The sequence below is a fragment of the Parasteatoda tepidariorum genome, chromosome 3 (genome assembly GCF_982258835.1).
Source record: "Parasteatoda tepidariorum strain Cologne lab strain chromosome 3, Ptep-v5.0, whole genome shotgun sequence".
Classification (NCBI taxonomy): Eukaryota; Metazoa; Arthropoda; class Arachnida; order Araneae; family Theridiidae; genus Parasteatoda; species Parasteatoda tepidariorum.
In genome coordinates, this window is record NC_141757.1 from 70,451,246 (window position 1) to 70,468,019 (window position 16,774).

At 29.1% G+C, this 16,774-nt stretch overlaps 1 protein-coding gene across 2 annotated transcripts in view; it reads right to left on the reverse strand.

The window, feature by feature from the left end:
* The window catches only part of LOC107452659 (UTP--glucose-1-phosphate uridylyltransferase), a 77,375-nt gene that overhangs the window by 52,991 nt on the left and 7,610 nt on the right, over window positions 1-16,774 (reverse strand). Inside the window, exons 1-3 of one of the 2 annotated variants that reach the window (XM_016069206.4) lie at window positions 15,783-16,050; window positions 7,066-7,197; window positions 1,746-1,853 (exon numbers count right to left, since the gene is read on the reverse strand). In XM_016069206.4, coding sequence (XP_015924692.1) covers window positions 1,746-1,853; window positions 7,066-7,197; window positions 15,783-15,815 — 273 coding nt within the window. In that variant the 5' untranslated portion in view covers window positions 15,816-16,050. Of the gene's footprint in view, window positions 1-1,745; window positions 1,854-7,065; window positions 7,198-15,782; window positions 16,051-16,774 lie in introns of those variants that run through there. The other variant, XM_016069205.4, reaches the window with a different exon arrangement.

Consider the following 16,774-nt stretch of genomic DNA (forward strand, 5'->3'; position numbering starts at 1 on the left):
AATATACTTTTTTGTTCCAAAAACCATCATTTGAGTTTTAAAGAAAAGAAGTTATAATGATTTTAATAAAAACATCTATATTAGTTATTAAATTGATAATATGTCTTTTTCGTCCTTTTCTTCAAAACTAATATTTTTTGGCTATTTTCCTTCATTCTAGATGCAATAATTGAAGATATTTTAGTTGGAACAACTTGAAATTTTGCATGAATGTTATCTATACATGTGTTTAGAGAAAAGACTGCGGACTAGTGGATTAAAAAATTATTTATATTTTACAGCTAAATTAAAAATAATTAATTGCAATTTTTGACCTATTTTGACAAATAAGTATCTTTATTTGCACTAAAATATCTAAATAATATTATATCTAATTATTAGTCTATTTCATAAATTTTTGACCAGTTTACACACTATTTTTTTAAAAAAAACTTTTTTTAATAACATGTTTTGATGCCTAATATACATAAATCAATATAAAAAATTTCTAAATTAAAAATTTTGAAACTTTATCTTTGAAGGCATTTGGTACCTCAACTGTTTAAATAATTACTTTTAGATAAATTTTTAATATAAATTTTGACGTTTGATTTAAATTATTTTAAAACAAATTAATTTCATAACATTATAATAATTAATGATAATCGGATTTGTAACGTATAGAAACGTAGAAACGCCAGGAAGCTATTTGCAAAACCTCACTTTAGATTGAAACTCGCTTTATTAAATGTTTCATGTTTACTTCCAAAAACAATGAACACCTAACATATACTTCCTCAAATCTTTTCAATTATCAAGTTCAAAATTACTTCCCTTAACTACTAATAATGATCAAGTCATGGTTAGTATTAGGTTTGGGGAAGTAAAATGAACATAGAATTTTGTAAAATTTAAATTTTAAAGCAAGATTTATTTTCTGCAGTTTCTTTGCCAATAGATTAGAAAAATATTTATCGCCAAAAAAATTAGAAATTAATACTAAATAGTTTATACCGAGTACCGACGATTTAAAATCAATTGAACAAAAACGGTGAAGGATAAAAATGTACTTTGCTTTGTTCAACTTAGAAAATCAGTTTTTTATTCCCTACGAATTTTAAAACTAGTTACAAAACTCGAACAACAGATGGAGGCTCTGACTAGGAAATTTAAAAAAATAACATTCACTGCTGCATGTCCAACAATTTCAAGTGTAATATTTACACGGATGTTCAATATTTTATCCTTATCTACATTATTGCTGCAAATGATAATTATTTCAAAAACAATTTTTTTCCAGTTAGTGTGGTGAACATCATCACTAATTTTGGAACCAGATGCGAATATATGGTTGGTTACCTAAGCGGGCACATCTATCTCATTTCTTTAATTGTTTCTTTAAATAATTCACCTTGTTTTCAACACCTAATTGATTAATACTAAATAATTTATAGACTAATAACAAAAAATATTGATAATACTTTGAAATTTTTTATTGAATTTTTGCCGAAAAAATACAATAACTACTTATAACAATGCTGATATCTTATATGAAGAAAAACAACTTTCATAATCGGAATTTATTAGTTCAAAAATTGTGAGTTTTACATACTTAGTGCAGAAAATAAAAAACTAATAAAAACAGCAGTGACATTAAAACTAAAAACTATCAAGTATCGAAGAAATTTTCATTTAAAACAAATCATCTTTTACATATTCAATTGAAAGCAAAGGTATTGGGGAAAAAGAGATAAAAATCCACTTACAGCCCCTTGTGGCAATGGCTCAACCTTGTCCCATTGCACTGTGCTACTGGTACCTTGAAGAAACTGAGAGAATAACCTTTGAAAGGCTTTGAACTCTTCGGTTGTTTTCTGTAATACATTCAAAGAAATTTATTTAAATCAAAAGCCTGAGCTTACAAATTTCATGACCAGATATGCATATAAATTCTTAAACATTCATCTTTATAATCATGCTTACAAATATGCATTTAAATAATTATACGTTTTTTAAATTATAATACAAATAGAATTTTCATCATTATCTATACAAATATTATTTTTATCATATATATACAAATGTGCTCTTAAATGATTATACTTTTTATCATTATATCCACAGATCACGATACGGAAATCTCCCCCCTCCCCCATTTTTATTTCTCACTTTAACCTAAAAAAGCAGTTATTGTTAATTTTGACCGGTTAGTATTAATAATAACCGGATTTATTACTTTAACCACAACATATATATGAATATGTTTTTAAATAACTGTACACTTTATAGTTATATGAGGGTGGTTTTCATTATTCGAAACCATTTATTGCCCACATGAAAAATCTTTCTTATTTGAAGATGTCAGAAGGTTTTTATTATTGTACCTTTAATCAGAGGCACTGCTAGACTCCTTCACGCATAAAATATATTAAATTACAATTAAAAGATTTAATCTAAGATAAAGATTTAAGTAGTATTTGGAATTAGTTGAAAAAACTGAAAATATAGCTGTCTGAAACTTAAGCCTAAAAGATATTAATCCGAATTAATTTGCACAGCCAAAATAAAATCTACTTCTTCGTTTATAATTGTGCTGAATACTCAAAATCACATTCTAAAAAAGTTATAAAAATAATAAATAAAAACTTAAATTTTTGCATAACTAAATAATTTAGCTTATGCAGTTTTTAAATATTGAATTTTTATATTTCTGTAGAACTATTTTGCTTGCTGCATTTTTATTTCCTTATGCTATTCACCTTGTCTGATAACAGATATGATAAACAATCACGACACTAACACTTCCTGTTAAAGATTTAAAGTTGCATACTATTAATAGTATCAAAGTTACATGAGAAGTATCGTTGTCTATAATGTGTACGAATAATTTGTTTACATATAACAGACCTGATAATTTTCATCATACCTGGTCAAAAAAGTGTCAACAAAAAATAATTGAAATAATAATTGCATAATAAACATTTAAATTAATTATAATTCAATTTTTCTTAAGCTTAGCATTTTTTCATCCAAAATTTTTAAATTTTTTATTTTCAAATGAGGCCGAATCACGAAAATGAATTATAAACTATTAATTATAGGCTATTAATCAAATTATTCTTCAAATTATTGGTATTATAATTATAAGTTATTAATCAAAAATTAGACCTTTAAAATTGTGATACAGATAGTTAGATTAAAGAAGAAAAAAAATTTAACTAATTTAAATAAACTTGTAATCTAAAAGATGAATATATAATTTTTTCTTTAGAAAAACCTTTTATCCAAATATTTTATTTAATCACATATCAATTAAAACTTTCTAATCAAATAAATCTTTCTAATCGAATAAACTTCAAATCTAATAAAATCATATCATCTAAAACATTGATTAACGAATAATATCACCGGACAACAACTATTCAAAAATTCTATTTAATACTTCTTTTTTCCCTAAATAAGCGGTCGCATACGATTTTCCGTGTTATTTTACTTTTTTGTCTACTTTATGAGTGCGTACTAATAAGGTTAAACCTCTTACATAAAAAATGTCATTTTATTAAAATAAGTATCGATTTCTTTTATTAATAAAGTAGACTGATTTCACTTTGCTGTCGATCTGCAAATGCATAACAAATCAACCTACACTGTGAAAATTCCTGATCAAATTACGGTATAAGGAAATCAAATAACATTAATAATCCGGATCAAAATAAGGTATACTGCACTTGGATGCATCATCCGTAAAATCCATTTTTTCAGGTAAAATCCATTTTTACCGTAAAATATTTTACCGTGATTTTTACAGTAAAATATTTATTTAATTAGAGTGATTTAGAGATTTTGAGGTAATTATTGCAGTAAAAATGACGATACATCAGATTTTTTGTTCTATAACATGGCAAAGTAAAAATCGATTTTATGGTAAAAAGTACCTACATTCTGAGTTCCGGAATGTTTACCGGAATTTGATCCGGAATTTCTTACACGGTTTCCAACATTTTGAAACTTATTCGAACATCATGTACAATATCGTTCCAGTTTTCTCTACAGTTTATATAATACGGCTCTATTTTAACTATATTATCGTGCTGAATTACAACAAGCTTAATAAAGTTCGAAGTTGCACCATATTATCATGCAAATTAAACAATCTTGCCTGGTACTATGATTCAACTTAGACGAAAACATGGCTCAGTTTAATAACTTATTACAGCAACTGTGCATAATATTATGGTTGCATATTAATATTACGGTTTGATGCTAAACCGATTTTTAATGAAATTGTACATAAATCTCCACAAACATGCAGGTTTAAGGGATTTATTTTATCAGGAAACAAGGAACACATTTTATTAGGTAATGATACTTCCTGGATTTATCTACACCGGAAATGTTATCAAGCTTGGGGTAAAAAAGATTAAGTTTAAAACAACAAAATAAAAAACTGCATTAAAGATATTCATTCGTCCTATCATTTTCCGTGAAAATTTCATTAAAAATATACGTCATAATCGTTGCAGTTACACTCTTTTAATGAAGTTCTTTTTTTAATCTAGATAGGTCAATGACCGTAGACTGTAATAAATCATACAAAATGGATTTATTTCCTTAGCCGATTCTTATTTCTGTAAATTCTAATCACGTTAGAAATTAACTCTAAATTGTAGGTGAATTTGCAATTTTATACGAAATTTGCTAAATATATTTTATTTTAACGAAGTATTATATTTGAAATTCAGATCAGGAAAAATTACCCTGAATTGAATATATATACAGGGTGTCCCGAAACGACCGCATAAACTCTGCACAGCTAGATTCCTCGTTGGGAGTACATAAAAACTGCCCAAAGAAGCTTTCCCGTACGATCCATAGTTTACGAGAAAAATACGAAAAACAAAGTATGGCGTAACTGCCGGGGCAAGAGAAAACACTTTATTAAACATATCAACAGCAGTATACTATGCACAATTTAAAGCAGAATATGCGCGGCGAGCATTTTAAACATAATCGTCTTGAAAGATATTCAAATACTGTTGTTGATATGTCTAATAAAGCGTCATACTTTGTTTTTCGTATTTTTCTCGTAAACTATGGATCGTGCAGGAACGCTTCTTTGGGCAGTTTTTATGTACTCCCAACGTGGAGTCTAGCTGTGCAGAGTTTATGCGGTCGTTTTGGGACACCCTGTATATATATATGTATATATATATATATATATATATATATATATATATATATATATATATATATATATATATATATATATATATATATAAAACCTTTAAGTTATAATATATATGTTTACAAACGTTATATATAGCAAGGGTCACATAAATGTTGCTGAAAAGTTCTAGAAGTGTTAGTGCACATCATTAAGATTAAAATAGCATAGAAAACCATGCCTCGAATAGTCATCATACGCCGCTAGGGGTGTTCCCCATCATGAACTATTTTTTCATGCGCTTCTGGAAAGATCATAAAGGAGATGCGTATCTAACCTCGTATAAATACTTTTCCGGGTATGAATTTCTGTAAAATTTTAATCTTGCCATAACTCCCCTAGGACTTTTTCGTGACACTTGTTATTTATAAAATTTCTAAACTTGTACATTTCCAAAAAAAAAGTTTTTTAATTAAAACGTCATTTAAAAAAATTTTTAGCTTTATAATCAAACTAATTTCGCATTTGAAATCCCCACAACTGAATAAGACATGGTCAAGTATTTGTATAAATACAACAAAAAAAATTTTACCCAGTGTTTTGTTTGTTTTTTCTTTAAATTTTAAAAAAATTTAAAAACATTCACTTTCACAACGCACATCTTTCCATATTATTTCCTTTTTCCCTATTTTAAATTATCTGCAAATGAAACAAACGGCATCGAATCTTGTTTAGGAATTGGATTAAGAAAAAAAAACATTAAACTATGAAGCAGTAACTAATCATTACATAAAATAATACAATGAATTAATCACTTTTAATCCATAATAAATTTTTATATTTCTCCATATTAAAATCAAAATACTGTTTTATGCAAAATTAAATTTTATGCAGATAAAAGAACACAAAAAAAACTTAATCTCTAAAGATAAAATACTGCTTTATATTTTTCTGACCTAATAATATAATGTATACTGTGTAGTTTTAGCACAGTGCTCAGTGTTCAAAATAAAAAACATCATACTTTAAATAACTTTTGACATAATAGTCAGATTTTTACCTACATCGAGTTTTCGAAAACTATTTAGGGTGAGCTAAACAAACTTAGTTTCAAAATAAATGTTCACATTTTTCTAAAATTATAATTAATTTATTTTATCATTTTTTAAGAAAAACGTACTTTGATTTTGTTTAGAGAATGGACTTAAGTCTATCTCCTTACCCTTACCTTACCTTACTCCTTACCTACTCCTTACCTTAAAGTTAACAAGAAAGAAGTATTAAACTACTTGACAAAATTTGGTAAATGTGGAAAATTTGGTAATTATATCATAATATGTTAGAGAATTGCATGAACAACATTTATTCAGTTAAATTTACTTTTCAGTTTTGTGTCTTTTAGTAGATATGTAGAAATGAGAACTATAATTTAGAAAAGCAGGATTTCAGGTAAACCGTTAAAATATCAAAACAGAAATTGTCAAATGAATGTTTTAAAAACTGTATATTTTGGTTCGATTAACCAAAATTATAGTCTTTTTTATCAACCAAAATTATGGTCTTTTTTTTAACCATACAGTACCGTACCATTACAGTGCGTGAGTGGTAAATAAAAAAAAACTATTTTTTTCGTTATTAAAAATCAGTTCATGCATTTAATCTACTTAAAGTTGAATCCCCTAAAAAAAACTAAAATTGATGTAAATGGTATGTATGAGGGTAGGAAATCTTTTTTTTCCCGTTATTAAAAAGTAGACCTGATACTTAATTATTGAATAATAATACGATATTTAAATCAGTTTGATCACAAATAAGGAAAAGAAATTTCCCTCTAATGTGTTTATCAATTTCCACTTTATGGCTTGAAAATTCATTTTATTTTTAACTATAAAAAGACCTCTTCAACTTTTGCATGCTAATACCTGTTTCTCCACTGTAGAGGGCGCTGTGTTAAGAATCTTCTCCAATTCTTTTGCCAACTCATTTTTAGCATCTTGCTTTGTTAATTGCTTGAATTCAGTAGTACCACTTATTTTTCTCTGCTTTCCAAAAGCCTAGAAAGAATGAAGACCATTAGTGCATGAATAATTAATATTTCCTTTTCAAAATAATTATGAAAAAACAACTAAAATTCTGTTCCATTATAAGTCAGAGAATTTTATCATGAATAAATTTGAATATCTTAAAGGGGGAAATGGAAAATTCTTTTGGGTCCGGCAATTATTTTCGTCGACTTTTTATTTAACTAGCGGATTGTCTTTTTAGATTGTCGTGGAGACCGGGATTTTCGAATTAATTGGTAATACAAATGGCAACGGAGGAAAATTTCAATTTTTAAAAATGGCGGTGAAGTAATATTAACCAACTAAGAAATTCAACTAAGGAAATATAAATATTTATCTTAATTTTAAAATAAAGAAAAGCAAAATCTGAACTACGCAATTATTTTCGAAACTTCTTAATAAACCCTTAATGATTTAAAATTAAATAAAATTAAAGTATTAATATATTTACCCTTTTTTAGTCAAATATAATTCAATAAAAGCAGCGCATAAATCTTATTACAGAAAGTTAAGCATTTATTTTTAAATGTAAATGGATTTAAAAATTTAACAGCAAAGTTAAATAATAACATTTATTCTGTAACTTGATTATAAATAGTTCGAGCTTGTAAGATTAAAATTAAGCGTGGGAGCTTGATTTCGAGCAAGCAAAATTAAAATTTTAGCAGGTAAGAAATCAATATATTTATACTATTTTGTCAAATAATGAACTAATATTTACACAATTTTGATTTTAAAAAAAATTCTTTAAAAAATAATTAAGCATAAATCTCATCAACTGAGCCATGGTAGCTCAGGTGATCGAGCGTTCGTTTGGACAAAATAAAGTGACCCATGGTTGAATCCCAGCCCTGGCTGGTTGGTACGAATTCTGCTTCTGGCTCGCACAGACCATAGTGCTGACTTGAAATATCCTCAGCGGTAGACTGATCATGGTTAGAATACCCATGAGTGAGAGGTTTTCATCTCTATCTAACACAAATGCGGGTTAGTTCCATCAAAAACTCCTTTACCAAGCTATTTTGTCAAAATGTTTGATCCAAGACTTTCCTTGTCTTCTGGGTTGGGTTCAAAATTACAAGGCTACGGAGCTTAACATTGATAGTCGTAAACTCAGAATTGGAACGGCTGTTCAATGCCGGTTATAAAATTATTAAATTATAAAATTTAAAAAAATAAACCTTTAACCAAATAGTGTTTGAAACTTATTTAGATTTAATGCTTATCGGACAATTATTATAGCACAGCAAGAAAGCAGTTTTGAACAATTATTATAGACTTACAGAGCAAAACATATCAGAAAATTATAATGAGAAAGGGAAAGTTACGCATTCATGTTATTCATTTATTATGGGGAATAAGGAAAAGTGCATCGGTTAATAAATGATAAGGCATATCTCACTCGATTATTATAGGACAACTATCAGGAATACATCGGTATAAACGTATTAACTGAAAAAAGTGTGTCGGATTTTTTACTATGGAGAAGAGGAAGTATTTTTTAGTTGTTTATCAAGAATTGTTTGATTTTTAAGAACGAATTGATTCAAATTAAGAAACGATTTTACACATATTTTTGGCCGAAAAAATAGTTAATCTTTGATTTACATTAACGTCTGAGCCAAAAAAATAAGGTTTTTTTTAATAAATATAAACTTAGGGTCAAAAAAAAGGTATCACCCGAATTAAATTATATTCTATTTCCTCATACTATCGTAATAGTTCGAAGGATTGACCAAAAATATGCTAATTACTTAATTAGTGAAGATGAAATTTTGAAATTAGACACAAAGACGCATTTTATCTAAATGTACATACATTTCTTTCCCTTATTTGAACAAATGTGGTACCGGTAACTGCAAAATGAGAAATGTGGTCCCAATAGTTTAACCATAAGCGGCGGAGAAAGTTTGAACCCTACCGGGATGGCAGGTCACTTTGACCTCCCAAAAATTTTATCTATTTGACAAATTATATTTGATCATTCGGCATAACTTCAAAATTTCATTTTCTCTCTCTCTTTTTTTTTAGAAAAGCGCATATAAAATTCATCACTACTTTACCTATAGCCATTTAAACTTTTTAAATAGCGATGAAAACAATAATGCGCAAGTATAATATTAGGCATCCATTTCACAAATCCTTAACAAATCTAATCCCCTTCTTGACATTGGAAAGCCCCTATTTCAAGCAATCATCATGGGAAGCCGTGGTGGTTCAAGGGATAGAGCGTTTGCCATCCAATGAGGCGAACCGGGTTCGAATCCTAGCGATGGCTGGTTGATACGAATTCCACTCCCGGCTCGCACCGACTACAGTGCTGACGTCAATATATCCTCAGTTGTAGACGGATCATGGGTTGGGGTCACCTTGTTATCAGGTTAACCGTGGAAGATTTTCGTGCTTTTCCTCCCCATGTAACGCAAATGCGGGTTAGTACCATGCAAAAGTCCTCCAAGAAGGAAAATTTCTCCCAATACTCGATCCAGGGGTTGCCTTGTCTTCTGGATTGGGTTCAAAATTACAAGGCTATGGAGTTGAACATTAGTAGTGAAAAAACCCAAAATTGGGTCGGTTGTTTAACTGTGGTTATAAAATAAAATAAAAATCGTCATGGAGTTCCTTTTTCGAATACGAAAGAGCCAATTTCATTAGAAATTGAAGATGTCAAGTAGTTCATTTTTAAAAACTCCCCCGTTCTTCTTTTACGAAAAAGAAAAATTCGAAACAGGGAATACATTAATATAGTTTTGTTAGTAATGTACTCGAATGATGCCTTAAGTTTAAAACAAAAATATATCAATTTAATTACGCACAGCGGAAACTTATTTTAATTATTTAAATACATAAAAATTTCTATAATTAAAAGACAGCGTAAAGGACTCAAAGTTGAATGTTAAGCTTGTAAAAGTATTTTTTGATAATCTCTCATATTAAAAAGAAAATTACTATCCCCTTCACTACTATTTCAGAAAATATTCCACCAAACATTCCTCCCACTGTCATAACTCAAAGGAAATAAATCTGATTCCAAAATATTATTGATGTGGCTATTTACGCCACAGTTATTTATTTTTTGCAGAAATGTATTTCTTTATGTCTTTAAATGGATAACTCTTCAATTACGAATTAGTTTTGAAGTAACTATATAACTGAAGTAACTATATTGACCAGAATAATTAAGTTTATATTGATAGTTTTTCGAATTTTTACAAAACTTAATCGCAGTAAAATTATATTTTTTAGTTTTTTATTCATACAAAGATAAGAAAAAAACAGTTGTCTCTGTTTTAGAATTTCGAATCAGTTACGAAGCAATTAAATCTTAAAAATTTTGGTGTTTATTTTTATGGAATCTTGAAAAGTTAACGAAAAATATGAGTATTATTTTATGACATCGTTTGGACACATCGAATGTCAAATGTTCTCCTTTCAATGTTAAAAAAAGGGTATATTTTAGTTAAGAAGCTCGATTCCAACAATATTCTATTTTAGAGGAGCATTCAACGAGATTTGCCGATCATCAAATTATTTATTATTCGGTTCATGATGAAATAATGAAAAATTATGTCTTCATCTTAGCTGCGAATCAGTTGATATTTTTATATTTATTTCTCAATCGGTACATTAATTATTTTATTTATTGACTAGAATAATTAAGTATATAATCGTTAAATCAGCAATATAATGGTGGGGGGGAAATAATGTGTTTTGAAAACATAAGCAACTAAATAGTATAATTTTTTATTAATCAAATGAATTATATCGTCATATTTACTTTATTCTAGAAAAAAGTACTCCTTTTTTCATTATGGTTATAGCAAATCTATTTCCCTAGCAGTTAGTAAACTTGATTTTATTCTAAATTAGACCTTTAGAAATATGATTGTTTGTTGACATTATGTTAGACAAATCATACTTATTTTTTAGCTGTTCGACACTTTCACTTTTTTAAGAAGTGTTTCACTAGTGGTAGTGAAATAAAAATTGCAACAACAACAGTAAGCAGAAATTTCTTAAATTTTAATCAGCACCTAAAACCACATCAATGATTATTAGATAGTTTAGATACGTTTAAATAAATTTAGTATGATGATGAGCTAGAACATTTCAAATCAGATTTATTAAATAAAATAACAAAAGTATAAATCTTGCTACCACTTTCAATATAAAATTAAAATCTCCCGGAGAGAAGAAACAGCAAAAGTTTTGCAGCTATGTAATTCATAACATGTACTTCTTATGTTAGAATAGATACAGGCGCTCATTTATGATTCAGACAAATTGTAATTCCCCCCCCCTCCCAAAAAATATAAGTTCTCAGCGCCCTCACCTACGAAGTTAATTTCCCTTCTCTATTTTACCATATACGGTGAGCTTTTTAAGCAAATCTAAATTTTCAAAATGACCATATTTTACATTGTTGCTAATGATATCCAAATTATTTCTACTCTAAAATAAGCGAGTAATTTAAATATAACATACACTACTAGAAATGTTTCAGAAAATAAATGGTTAAATAATGATTTATTTAATTATTATATTACCGTACTCAACCAAAACAGTCAAATATCCATAAAAAAGATGGTATTCAGACTATTAAATGAGAGAAAAATCATTTATTGACAGTTTTTACCTAATACGTTTAAACAATCAAAATTTTATCTGCGCCAACTAGGCCCACAGCAACTGAGAATCGAGAGCACGTTCTTCGAAAGCCGGAAGCTAAGCCATGTGAGGAGCATTACGAATTCATATTTATATTTTTCATCATTGGATGTCTACTATATTTATATTAGCAGTAAACACCTTAAGAAGCCAATTAATTCTAAAGATTATCTGTCTATCTCATGACCGGCTGATCGGGGGGTTCGAATCCCAGCGTTGACAACACAACTTCCTCCATTTCCCACTATTCCCTCCATTACTTAGCACATGAAGAATATCCAGTGCCCTACACTCCTCAAGTTCAATTGGTAAACCTGGACTATTTCAATAGGAAACTCTCATTCACACATAGATGGAGGTTCCTCATATCCGCTTAACACACAAAAGTCTAGTATTTCCTATCTCTCACGATAGATGGCACTACTAAACCAGCTAATTAAGCCACGTTATACGGTTCGCTTGATAAAGAACAATTCAACCCCAACCTAATTTCTTTGTCCATAATCTAATGAAAAGCCGAACATAACCTAACTTAAATGTTCATTTAAGTTTCAAACTATGCTAAATATAAATGGTTTCAAAACTTTATAGCTTTGTACTCACGGTTTCCTAATCATACCAGTTGTAAACGATTTCAAAGAAATAATCCTAACGATAAACTTTATGATTAATTGGATGAATAGACTGCTGACGGTTATTTTACCGTAATTTTAGAAAGAAAATTTTAACAGTATAATATTTTTAATATAGTCACGTTATACGGTTCACTTGATAAAAAACAATTCAACCCCAACCTAATTTCTATGTCCATAATCTAATGAAAAGCCTTCCATAACCTAACTTAAATGTAACTTAAATGTTCATTTAAGTGTCAAACTATGCTAAATGTAAATGGTTTCAAAACTTTATAGTTTTGTACTCACGGTTTCTTAATCATACCAGTTGTAAACGATTTCAAATAAATAATCCTAGCGATAAACTTTATGATTCATTAGATAGACGGTTATTTTACCGTAATTTTAGAATGAAAATTTTAACAGTACAATTTTTTTAATATAATATAATATAATATAATATATACATAAAATTATTAGAGTTTGTTTTAAAAAATATCAAAGATCTAATTTATCACAATTCCATTGTAATCAAAATTACGTAGTCCAGAAAAATAATTTCCAACAGTCTAAATGTATTTTCATAAAAGCAACACAAATGAAATACTGTTTGTCATCCAATGGTAAAATGTAAGTCGATACCTATCAAGAACACAAATTCAATATCTACAAAGATAATATCATTCATTCATCACACGCTTGATAACATCCTAAGTGGTTTATTTTTCAAGGTCGGGTAACATAAAATAAAAAAATAAAAACCAATATCGAATGGATGATACTGAAAGATAAATTTTAATTCTAGATCAATGGAGCAAAAAAAGTATTTAATAACCTTTAATATCGTTGTTTTAACTAGATAGAACTTTGAAACATTATTTTACAAACATAGTTTAAAAAAGAAAAGAAAGAAGAAATTAGTTTTTTAGTTCTTCCTCTACTATAATATTTTATGTTTCATCAATCTTTTAAAACTGCTCAAATTCGATAGATTAAAAACTAAAGCTTTTACTCTAATTTTAACTCTAATCAAATCATACTAATATTTTTTTTTAAATTATAACAAAAAAAAGCATTTTGATTTTTTAAAAAAAATTATTACTGCACAGTCACAAATAAATTTGAAAAATCATTCATGAATTGGAAAAATTATTCATAGATTTGAGAATTTAAATGAATAAATAAAATTGAAGCAGAAAACTAAACTTTTTATAGAGAAAAACGTAAATACCTGATTCTTTAGTCAAATAATTGAATTTATCGTTTAACACCTTCTTAATTAAATCAAAAGAGATCAATCATTATTGTTATGGCATGCCGTGATTCTTCCAGTATATTTTAAACCTGGGGAAATTAAAATGAAAGAGTTATTCATTACATGCTATCCCTCATTAATTTGAGTCGCGGTGGCTCAGAGGTTAGAGCGTTCTCTTCTCCCAATGAGTTAACCTTTGTTCGAATCCCAGCGGTGGCTGGTTGATACGAATTCTGCTCCCGGTTGGCCCCGACCACAGTGCTGACGTAAAATATCCTCACTAGTTGACAGATCATTGGCTAGAATCCCCTACTCATCGAGCTAACCGTAAAAGGTTTTCGTGGCTTTCTTCTCCATGTAAAGCAAATATGGGTTAGTTCCATCAAACATTCATCTACGATGGATAGTTTGTCCCCATGCTTGATCCAGGAGTACCCTTGTCTTCTTGATTCGATTCAAAATTACAAGGCTAAGGAATTGAACATTGACAGTCTTAAACTCAAAATTGGTTCAGCTGTTCAGAGCCGGTTATAAAATAAAGTAAGATACACCCCATACTTTCTTTTCCAAGTTTTCTAAGAAATATTCAATATAAAAAAAATTCAATTCAATTTGCCAAACGTGCCATAGAAAGATATTTTTACTCATTTTTACAACTAATTTTTGATGCAAAAATATATGGAAACAATTTTCCAAACGGCTACATGAATAAGTCATTGACACGCTTATTTTTTATTTCAAAATTAAAATTTGTATGTTTATTAAATTAAAAGAAGGTAGTATACATCACGGCGTGAAGTTTATTAATAAAAATAATACAAAGAAATGATGAAGAAAGCATAAAACAGTAACATATAACCTGACTTAAAAAATCTGTAACTGTCTCGTAACATCGTAAAAAACTTCTACAAACTCTGAACATATTTTTTTTAATGTTATAATAATTTTAGTTTGGCCATTGTTAGTAAATAAAACAAAGAGGCCTCATACAAAACAAAAGGCCTTAGACCTCATACTTATGCAAGCCCCTGAAATTTCTTTTTTTCATATATATCGAAATATTATGTTGTTTGCATAAAATTTTAAAATGCCTTGAAACATTTACTATCGTGTAGAAGTGTTTATGTGCATATGTAAATTGTGTGCTTCATCTGGCGTCAGTAACTTGTATAGAAACAGTTGTTTAATAAGAATTATACTTGAAAATATTACAATATAATTTCATTACAACTGGACTGAAAGAAAGATTGTAAGACTCAAAGCGTTAATTTTAACTTGTCAAACGCAGACTGAAAAATGTAAACTAAACGTAGACTAAAAATGACAACTTTTAATGTTCGCAATATTTTTTTAATATTGTTGACATCAATTTATTCGTTGATATTACTATAGTTATTCGATATTTTAATGTCAATATAAAGGAGGGTGGTACTGAGGATAAATTAGGAGAAACATCAGTGTTCGGAATACCGGTAAAATGCATGCTGGGTAATGGCATTTGACCTTAAAACATTGATGTAGAACATACCCGGCAAATGCATACCGGGCAGTGGCATTTAACTAGGCCTAGTATATATTTCGAACATTTACCAAAACGACTATGTGACTGTCAACATTCACCGGTGAAAGTCAACATCCACCAATTTCGAACATTCGCGGTAACATATATATATCGTTAATATTTTTAAAAAAAGAAGAAAAGCATAATGGGATTCACGATTTTTCCTTTTCCAAATATCTTAACAGTAACACTTAATAATTTAATATACTTCTGAATTTCGTCCGAGGCTATAATTTCAAAACAATAATAAGTTAATTGCATTTACAGACAGCATATTTCGAAATTAAGATTACTAAATAATAAAAACGTGGACCCGTAACATTTCGATCACACATATCACGGATACTAACAATTTATAAATTGAGTTATATACAATCATTTTACGAACAAGGAAAAAAAATCCTATCCCTCCAACATGCTTATTAAAAATAACTAACTGATTCATCAAAACACAGATCACTTAAATAAATGTACTTACAACTGTCAGATGCTGACCAGTTTTCATATCCATTTTGAAGCGACTTAAATAAATATCAGTGAAAAGAAGTCAGAGCAGAGATGTTTAAGAACGGAGGTGGAGAAGAGAGAATGCCGATAGGAAACATGTGTTCTCATAAAAAACCATGAGATAACAGCATTAGAGTGTTTGCACTCTTGAACTCAAGAAATATCGCGTCCTTGTGCAGTATCATTCAAAATAGATACCGACACCACACAATTACTGAATCTCATCGCTCTACTGATACAAATGTTGTATTGGCCAGCATAGAAATATATTATAAAAGTAGAGATAATTTTTGTAAATACTATTGGGTATAAAAATTTAGCACATTGTTTTTTGGGAACATTATGACAGGGGTGGAGTATTATTTAAAATTATGTGCTAGCTGTGTTGTTAAGAAAAAATTGTGATTTTTTTTAAATTGCTCCAAATATTTTTTTTTTTTTTTTAAATAGAGACTCGGTGGCTCAGGAGATGAGCATTCGCCTTCCAAAGAGGTGACCCGGGTTCGAATTCCTGCGATGGCTGGTCGATACGAATTCCGCTGCCGGCTCGCCCGACCACAGTGCTGATGTAAATTATCCTCAGGGGTAGGCGGATCAAGGGTTAGAGTTCTCTTACTATCAGGCTAACCGTGGGAGGTTTCCGGGATTTTCCGTTCCATGTAACGCTAATGTGGGTTAATTCCATCAAAAAGTCATCCAATACTTGATGACAAATGTCTCCAATACTTGAATACAAATGTCTCCCAATACTTGATCCAGGAGTTCCCCCGTCTTCTGGATTGGGTTTAAAATTACAAGGCTACGGAATTGAACTATTAGTAGTCGTAAATTCAGAATCGGGTCGGCTGTGCAATGTCGGTTATAAAAAAATTTTATAACAGGGGGTCGCATAAATGTTGCGACAAACTTCTAGAGGGGTTAGGGCACATCATCAGGATTCCTTAGGAACCTATAATGTCGTCC